The sequence below is a fragment of the Cydia splendana genome, chromosome 9, assembly GCF_910591565.1.
Source record: "Cydia splendana chromosome 9, ilCydSple1.2, whole genome shotgun sequence".
Classification (NCBI taxonomy): Eukaryota; Metazoa; Arthropoda; class Insecta; order Lepidoptera; family Tortricidae; genus Cydia; species Cydia splendana.
Genome location: NC_085968.1, coordinates 12,446,229 through 12,456,545, shown reverse-complemented (window position 1 = coordinate 12,456,545; position 10,317 = coordinate 12,446,229). Strand labels below are relative to the sequence as shown.

Here is a 10,317-nt window from a genome sequence, read left to right as displayed (position 1 = left end):
ACTGCTGTACTGCAGGTATATTAATACTCCGTATAGGTACCTAGTTATACTTTTGCTTTAGAACTCTTGCTATGCATTAATAAGCTGGAAGGAAAAAAAGTCCAACTGAGTTTTTCTAGTCAGAAATTAGTTGCCTGATTTTTAAAGCGTTTTTAAAATTAGACTGAAGGCGTCAGGGCCTGCGTTTGTGAAATCCGTGGGTAATCTGAAGTAATTTGTGCCATTTTTTTTATTTAATTTAAAACAACCCTTAAGATCTATTTAGGTAGGTATATGTTGCATTCAGTAATTGTGGTTTTCAGAAATCAGAAACAGCAGACGTAACTACAGCTGGTATATTATTATTGTGAACCTTTACTCCATTATTCTATGGATTCTTGTTTTTAACCCATGAATTTAAGTTGAACATAAACACGATCGTCATTCAAGGTGCAACTGCCGCCACTCAAGGAATCCAATTCCTCGCAGCGGCCGCGTATCGATCACCGCTGTACGCGGAGTGTAAACGTCAACAAAACGTCGCGCGCCCCAACCATCACACTTATCAAAACAGTACAAAACGCGGGTTGTTATCGATAGGGATCACCGCGACAAGCCTCTAAAGCCGTTTTTTGTGGGTTGACATCGCGCTAATAATACTCATGAGAAAAATGCGCGCCGGACCCCCGTCATCCTCCTTTTGTTTTTAATTTCTACCTCAGTGGCACCGATTTAATTGGGCTCAACTCGAGCGAGCGCACCTCCGTATTTCACCTCGGCTCGCTTCATTTGAATATTTAAAGCATTTCGGGTCCCCGCCGTATTTTCTTTATTTACACATATTTATATATTTATTTCAGACCCGGCGTCATTTATTTGGTGACGTGACTTACCGATGTCCCGTCCTTCCCAGTATCGACATAGTTAACGCGGTGAATTCTCTCGCGTTCCTTTTAAAAGTTTGAAGTTCCCCGTAGTTTTTCTTTTTGTCGCGCCGGCTGCGACTGCGGAGGCGCGGGCCCGGCCGCGTGTGGCTCGCTGCTCTTCGTTGTTTTCTCGTTCTCGCCAGCCTTTATCTTCAACAAGATTGCTCGTTTTTAAATGAAGTTATATCGACCCGATTGAACACCGGACTAAGAAGGCGCGGCGAATTTTTAATTAGTTTCCAAAGATAGAGAATTCTAAGGAGGAATGCGGGAGCCGTGTTGCGAGAGTGCGCCGATTTCTTAATTGAGACGTGAACATAGCGTTTCGAACACCGAGAGGCGATTTGTTGAATACGGGAAGATTAATTATGAATGGAAGTCTTAAATCGACGGCCGGTGCAAGCGGCTAAGTTGCGCGTATTCGCTAATGAAGAGAATTAATGAACGCCATTTTTCGTAGTGCCATATCGAAGAATCGCGTGACGCCGGCAAGCGCGCGTCACTGCCGACAGCGCCGACGATTATTTCATTAGCGATGATACTTTCATCGCAAAAGAGAAGAAAAGGGTTGGGTAATGGCATGGCTGAATAAAATTACTTTAAACACATAATACATGTAATAAGCGCGTTTAAATTATAACAATGCATTAGGGAAGAAAAATAAGTATTTAATTGACAAATAAGTGGTATTACTGAGCCGGCACTAGAGCCACAACATTGAAGCCAATGTTGTCTGGTTCTCTTTCAATAAATTCACGGCAAACCTTAGCGGCGTTCTCCAAGAGCTTTTCTGGAGTGGTGGGTCCATGGTCGATAGGTTGATCCTTACGCCCGTCCAACTCATACAGATGGCCATCCTTATGAATGAAGGTGACGAAGTGGTAGTTCACAGATCCTTCGGTTTGCTCAGCTTCGTGGCTGGAGGTGCGGACTAATTCTTTGTACGCCTCGAGGATCGCAGTAGATCTCTCTAGCAGTTCTCCTTTGGCCGCGGAGTTTAGGCCTTGGGCTTCATCAATGTAATTCTTCAGAAGTCCATCACCGAGTTGTATTTTATTGACATTGTTGGCGATACTGTGTACGAGCGCAATTGTACCGCACACGTTACTTAGGACTTGTTTAAGGTGGAAGACGTCTTTAGGGGCCTCCTTATCCGTGGTTCGCAATTTGGATTCTTCTATGGTGCGATGCACTTCGTAAGCTTCTGAGAGCGGGAACAGCAGGACCACGGCAAGAACAGGTCGCGGCACCCATCCCAGGGCCTCATCTTCTAGCCCTATGACGTCCACCATCCGCCAGTTATCGGGCACCCCTAACTTTTGTAAGTACTTGTTCATGGTATCGGGATTAGACTCCATTGGAAGTGCTTCCATATTTTTATTGCAAATTAGATTTATATAGTTCGTGAAATAGCAGAAAAAATATTTTTTTTTAGCAGTTTAAGATTGTCAATGTCAATCAGTTATATTCTCTTTGAGTTTCTCCTTAGACTGAGGTTGTACGTCAGGTTTGATACAAATAAAATCCAAGAAAAAGGTACATACCGATGTTTTAAAGAATTAATTTAAAGGATTGTATGCGCCAAAGATGCGCCATTATATTACCAATCATTATATTTATTAAAGGTTGTACCTACACAAACACATCACATTATTTTGAATTGGATTTTTTTATATTATATAGTTCTACTCAGAATCACGAGCAAATCACGAGCCACTTCGATCCTAATACGAAAAAAAAATCCATACCTACATGTTTCGTTCCTTGCATTCCGTTAGTCATACAGTCTATGAAAAATGGTTTCGGAATGGAAAAATGAATTTGGAACACTTTCTTTCTCTTATTAGGATCGAAAAAGCTCGCCCAAAAAAAATTTGTGTTGCACCTACTTACACAGATTTTTGTCGTTGGTACAGTCAGCGTCGTATAGTAGGTAGCATCCAAAGTATGCAAATACATAGTTCGGTACGCCACACATATTATACGGTGTAGGTACCGAAACCGGTTGTATCTTTGGATGCTACCTACTATATGACGCTGACTGTACAAGGCAGTGTACTCGGGTGCCTCCTATTCCTAATATATATCAACGACCTCCCTAAAATACTTGACCAAACTAGCATCCTATTTGCAGACGATATCTCCATAGTTTTTCCATACTCTACACATGAAAATAACCTAAATTCTCTTTTAAACGCCACCCTCACTAAAGTAGTTGATTGGTTAAATCTCCATAACCTTGAATTAAACGTAGAAAAAACAAAGATCATGCAGTTTAAACCACATCAGAAAAGTAGCTTATCCATCAATTATAAATACAATAATCAAACCATAGATTGCGTAAATTCCTCCAATTTACTAGGCATCGAAATAGATACAAACGTAAACTGGAAACTCCATATCCAAAAAATCATATCAAAACTATCTTCATTTATATACGCTCTAAGAGAAGTAAAGAAACATACAGATGTAAAAACCGCCTTATGTACCTACTATGCTTTTGCTCACTCCTGGCTCCGATACGGTATAGTTATGTGGGGCAATAGCACCAACATACACGACCTGTTTATCTTACAAAAGAAATGCATAAGAATCCTAAGCAACATAAACCTAACAGATAGTTGTCGACCTCATTTCCGTAAACTCAACATATTAACATTAACATCTTTATACATACTCGAGATAACTAAATTCAAAAGAAAATATAACGACTTCTTTCCAGTACCAAAAGATCCGACTACCTCAAATTTACGCCCTAGAAATACAATTCCAGTTCCATTTTCAAATTTAAGTATCCATAGCTCTAGTCCATATATAATGTGCATAAAGATTTACAACAAGCTTCCAATAGATATTAAAAACGAAAATGTTGACAATATATTTAACAAAAAACTTGCAAAATATCTACTAGACAACTGTTTTTATAATATGCAAGAGTTTTTTGAAAGTTAAATTTATGTTAGGTATATGATAGAAATATAAAGATCTCATGAATGTAATATTTCCACAATTATTTATATTGCGATTAAGTTTATGTTTCGTAATATTATTGTTAGATTGTAAGTTACATAGTTAAATTGCAGTGCCCTTTCAGGGTTCATAGCTTGTTCACCATTCTAATGTAAGACCTAATTGTACCTATGAAAGCAATAAATTACTGATTACTGATTACCTACATTAAGTAGATATAAATGGAGTGATATTTAACGCCAAGGTAAACAAATAAGTACAATAAAAAGGTACTTACAGACAGCAAAACAAGCATGAATGGTCACGATGTAGCGTCCACACCTATAAAATAGCAATAAAATTAATGAATTCAAAATCATTCCCTTTTTTATAGCTGTGAGATGGGCCCGCTTATACATAAGTACTGAAAACCCATTTCTAAGAAAACAAATAAAACTATACTCTGTATCTTTAGGTATTTAGATAAAAGTAAACAAATAATTTGTACATTTTCGGGTAGTTATAACATTTATTGGTTAACCAACCAAATACAAAACCGCCTGGATCTGTCACTGAACGACCTGACTTTAACCTACATTATTTGATCGTGTAATGTTTTCATCTACCCTCAACTGACTTAAGGAGCCATTTGAGGGTAGATTTTGTTTACTTTTATTTAAATACCTAAAGATACAGACTTATAGGGGACACCATTTGTGTAAATTACTATAAAATAAACAAATAGCAGTCGACACAAGCTACGGCCATATTGTGCTGACTGTACTTGCTATTGTGCTGTTATATTTTAATTTGTTTGCCAAACATCTTGCAGCTCGATCAGACACAAGCACGGTAGGTGTACTTACCTACACAAAAGGTACAAAAAATCGCTTGCGCTACACACGCTTTACTGTAAATCTGTTCCAAGCCAAAACGTAGAATGTCATGGTTACCACACTTGCCAGAGGCGACATTCTATTTCAAACAATTATTCCATTTCCGTCGATAATCGCACTTGGAGCGATTGAGTTCACGCGGATCACAGTAGATAGCGCATTGATGTGATCTTATCACCGCATTGACACCAGACATAATTGATATTAATTGCAAGATGCAGGTGCCTCGTCACGTGCTCGGTTTATGTACGAAATTTCGTTTTTATTAATTCGCTGTTGCTGTAATTATGTGTCCGATTGCTCCTATTAAAGGCGCTCGTGCAGTCTCGAGGACAAATCATAACTACCCGTAAGTATACGTTTTTTAGGGTTCCGTACCCAAAGGGTAAAACGGGACCCTATTACTAAGACTTCGCTGTCCGTCCGTCCGTCCGTCCGTCCGTCCGTCCGTCCGTCCGTCCGTCTGTCACCAGGCTGTATCTCACGAACCGTGATAGCTAGACAGTTGAAATTTTCACAGATGATGTATTTCTGTTGCCGCTATAACAACAAATACTAAAAACAGAATAAAATAAAGATTTAAATGGGGCTCCCATACAACAAACGTGATTTTTGACCAAAGTTAAGCAACGTCGGGAGTGGTCAGTACTTGGATGGGTGACCGTTTTTTTTTGCATTATGGTACGGAACCCTTCGTGCGCGAGTCCGACTCGCACTTGCCCGGTTTTTTTGTTTTTAATATTCGAATCTTTTGCCTGCTAAGGTAAGCATGATTAAGCACCATTTTATTTATATATATTTTTTTATATTTGGGAATTTTAATGTTATTCCTACTCAGAATCACGGGCTCTTTCTATCACGGAGATACCTAAAGGGCCACCCCACACTAGCGTCTCCCGAACTAACGTCTAACCAACTCTGTGGCTGCTGCTCGACGCATCGTTGGCGCAACTGCGCCGCGACGCCATTTTCCATAGCACGGATGACTAGACGCTGACGCTCAAAAGACGCTAGTGTGGGGTCTCTCAAAGTATCCCAAGATTTTAATTCTATTCCGTTACCATTGTTCATAGACTTTGTAAGAATGTAGGCAACGGAAGGGAAGGAACGAAAAATGTAGGTACTTCCATATGTAAATTTTGGGTCACTTCTTTTCTCCTATTAGGATCGAAAGAGAATCGTAACAAAGTAGAAATATAGTATGTAGGTGGAGTAGTAGAGATATAGAAAGTAACATAAAAATTCCCAAATCTAAAAAGTGTAGTTCCCAAATCAAAAATGTGTTGTTTACTACTTACCTATAACTTTATAAATAAAATGGCCCAAACAAGAACGTTGATCCTTTGTAACAAATAACTACCTATAAACTGAAATAAATGTCATATACTAAGAAAAAGTGACCAAGGCCTCCAGTGCCCCAGGCTGGAATCGAACCAGCGTCCTCTGCTATCGCGGCAGGTGCCTGAACCACTCGGCCACCGGGCCACAGCGACATTAGTCAAATTTTTCCAAGTATGTATATGCACTTCCTACTGAAGGCTTGTGGCGCCCCCTGGCCATCTCTAAGGTAGAACAGTATGGTTCGAACCTTCTATCTGGATCAGTCTCATGATGACACCGAGCTAGCGGTTTTAATTTGTTCAAATACTTCATAGTAAATAACTACCTATTTTATTTTCAGCTGACGTTCACGAGGCTTCATGATACATCTCCCTTAACCACTTAAGTACCCAATACTTTACTTATTGGACCTGGAATCCAGACTTTTCGTAGAAAAAAATTATGAAGCAGAAAATAATAGTTTACCAAACCAATAGCGCATATGGCTCGCTCCAAAATAAATACCTATATCTTGCACGTAACTCCGATTACATTACACCGTGTTGTAACACCAGGTCAGAGCTTCTTTCTTATTAAGGCGTCACATTTTGTCAAACAACGTCCATTAGGGCAGTCGGGGCGGGGCTGCCGGTAATAGTCATCCTTAGAGATAAGTTAATAGTAAAGACTGTTAATCTCCATACCACGCGTATACCTAAAGAGGAGTGTGAGCGGGTGGTGAAAGTACATTGCGAAAGAGAGCATCAAACCCAAGAACTGTCTCACTAAGGGTGGTATTCCACCTGTCCAATTTCTTTGTCTAATGTGCATTGCATCTCACTCTGTCATTAAGCAAAATCTGAGACGCAAATACACATTGGACACAGAAATTGGACAGATAGAATACCACACTAACAAAAATTGTTATTTATCTCATCTCATGTTGGTATTACTTAAAACGAGGTGCAATTCAGTTTTTTTTTTCATGGCCCGTAATGAATGAGCCAGACATTGACACACACACTGAGTCATTCTGGAAAACCCCAGTTCACATGGCTATCGTTATTTAATAAAGACTAAGAAGGTCTAATATTAGACAAAAATGCCAACCTAGACCAGCCATAAAATATATTAACCTACCAAACAGTCATTTTAAGAAGGAGAAGAAAAATAAACCAGCGCCACTTGCACCATCCCACTAACCCGGGGTTAACCGGTTAAACCTGGAGTTGCCATGGTTACAAGTACAATTTGACACTGCGTTTACGGTTTAACGGGTTAACTCCGGGTTAGTAGGATGGTGCAAGTGGCGCTTAGTAGTATAAAATATAGCCGTAACTATTTTTTTGTATTTAAAATATAAAATCACTGCTTAAAACAACAAAAGGCACGCGAATTATTTTAAAGATTAACAGTCTTCATAAAGAACTTGTCTCTAGTCATCACGTAAGAACAAAGGTCTGCAGATGACTTACTTAAGTATACATCCAGGCTCCACTTAAAGAGCTTGTAAAGAAAATTATAATGTTTGAGTAGCATGTGAGTAGCCATTTACCTTTTTCTGCAATTATAGTTATCGATGTTTTAAAACCTGTTGGATGGACTTAACAGTGTATCTAATTTAATTCTTAGCCTTTGGTAGCTTGGTGAATATTAATGAAATAAAGTTCTGTTTTATGGACTTGTTTGACCAAGCTTCGGAAGCATAGATAACTAAGACCGTAGTGATTTAATTCTCATTGACTAAGACCTTAATTTAGTACTAAGCGGAGCCGTTTAGTACAAAATTAAGATACTCAAGGCGGAGAGCTTTTCTATTTTTTTATAATATTCCTATAAAGTATAAGGGTCGGCAGTGCACAGGGACCTCCTCAGAATTTGCAGCCGTTCATTTGTCTGGGGGTTAGCTAATTGACAATCGTTTACTTATGCCAAATACGCATTTTGGCATTTTCCATGGCATTTTTCATAAAAGTCACATCTTGACCACGGCCTCTGGTGTCCATTCTGCAATACAATATAATACCAAAGAGAATTTGAAATAGAAGAATATTGTCAAAGTAAATTATGTAGTCAGTACATTTACTGCCATCTTTCGACACACTTTTAGAGCGCCATTTGACTTCGATCCTTATTTTTTCACTGATATGTGTTAAATTTGTAAAATGTCAAAAAGTATCGCCATCTACTCCAGAGTAGGCCAAAGGTATAGCGCTAGTCTAAATTCTATTTGATAATACTCTTTATTACACACCTCCCACAGTTTACAATATATATTTGGAGATTAAAATCAAACAACTTGTACGATCCATTCTATATATTTATTTCGACCGTTTGAATTACAAATGGCTACATGTCTTCACTATTTAATAATTTCCATTTAATTTAAGACTAAGCTTTGTACTTAACATTGCATTGGCCTCCACTAGATGCTAGTTTTTACACCAATCATTCCATCCACATTGTACACCAATCATAAAACAGTGAAGTTCAAGTTCTTACAGCCAAACGAAATGTTATTATTATTTTATAATATCAATAATACTGATTGCGACTTATATCAGTTAGAGATTTGTAGGTATTTCTTGACTTTATAAATGTACAAGTCTTATCGACAATGTCAATTGATATTTAAAAAACACCAAATGAACGTAGTTAAGGTTAGTGCTCGATCGTTATGTCGCCTCACTGCTTTTACACTTTTTTCATATAAAGGTGAGACTTATTATTGACAGTAGAAAAAGTTACTTTAAGTGCAAAATTCAATCAGTGCCATAAAAATAGCCGATAGGAAGTTCGAACAGTCTGAAGAAATCTTAGTGGAAGACCGTAGCATCTATGCGAAATAATCGATTTATTTACTAAATAAGGAATCCAAAGAATAGTCATTAAGATTACAAAAAAGCCGAATAAATTTTTGGTTTCATTACGAATAAGGTTTTAGCTATATGGAATAATGATAATAATCTATCCTAATGAGATAATACATTAAAGTAATACAATAATCACTTGTGTACATACAAACTATCAATAATATCAGTCAAATTCATCCCAACTTAGGTAACTTAGTCATTAAACATGTTATTTAAGCCTGATACTATGCACAAAAATATAACTACATATTTAAATTGTTTCATTGCATAATCGATGAGTTAGACATATTAGACACCGGGCACAAAAGAAAAAATAACATAACATTATTGTAAATCTGTTTTCAATAAACTATTTTAAATAAATAACAGTATTTTTACGCTGCCAAGGGTAAACAAGGATATATATTTGTATTATCATTCAGTTGGTGGTAAATAAATTTATTTTCAAAAGTGTAAGGTGTATTTTCATGCACGTTTAATTTCTTCAACGTGCAGGATTATGCGCATAATATGTCTGACTGCATTTACGATTAGTATTATTATAAAGAAATTGCTATTTTTTTTTTAAGTTTGTTTCCAACCTAATCTTAGTCACGATGGCTTTAATCACTTATGTATGTTTAACCGCTTGAAAATACCAGCCTCGCTTACTTCACTACCACGTAAGTTAGAAGGAAATATTTGGGCACTTTTCCAGTAGAAGGTAGCTTGGAATGGACCAAAGTAAATCTAGTTTACCACCTTTAACAATTTAGCTGCCCAGTTATCTCAGACTGTTTTTATTAAAACTTTTCTTTATAATATTATTGTTTTACGCTCGACGAGCTTTTTTTCGAAAATTTACGTGGCTCAAAGAAACAAACTTAAAATAATCACATTTACGAGTAGGAACACCTTTTATTACTTGGTTATGATGATGAATATCAAATAGTGTCCATTGCTTACTAACTATACCAACATGCATGTACTAACCAAATTGTATTAGTTACAAGTGTATAATAACGTATGAATAAACATGTATATTGTTCGTTGAAAACGTCAACTTAACAGCTAAGTCTTAAGAGTACAAGATAAAAAAACTACAGTATCGAATAGAAACGTATAAAAATATCACGTTATCATGAAAACCTGTGTAAGAAGAAGTCGGAAATATGTGTTGTTTGCACATTTTATTTTAAAGAATGTCAAAAATGTGTTTTTTGTATAAATGCGTTAATTTAAAGTCATCTCAAAGAGAAATTCATAAAACATTCGAGATCTAAACTTAAAGCCGAAAAATTGAATGACAATCCTATTTATTTAAAACTAAATCACTTTTAATTTGGAATATCTCACATCAATTTAGAAATATAGTTAGAACATTAAATGTAAAAA

General features: G+C 37.0%; 1 protein-coding gene across 1 annotated transcript; it reads right to left on the bottom strand.

The window, feature by feature from the left end:
* Positions 1-1,494: 1,494 nt before the first annotated feature.
* LOC134794004 (ubiquitin carboxyl-terminal hydrolase isozyme L3-like) lies at positions 1,495-2,321 on the bottom strand. Its single transcript, XM_063765710.1, has one exon. The coding sequence runs from the start codon at positions 2,276-2,278 to the stop codon at positions 1,595-1,597; it is 684 nt and encodes a 227-aa protein (XP_063621780.1). The 5' UTR covers positions 2,279-2,321; the 3' UTR covers positions 1,495-1,594.
* Between the last annotated feature and the right edge of the window lie 7,996 nt (positions 2,322-10,317).

Excerpts from the sequence above, each read along its gene's own strand:
- LOC134794004 (XM_063765710.1), bottom strand. The coding sequence starts at position 2,278 with ATGGAAGCACTTCCAATGGAGTCTAATCCCGATACCATGAACAAGTAC.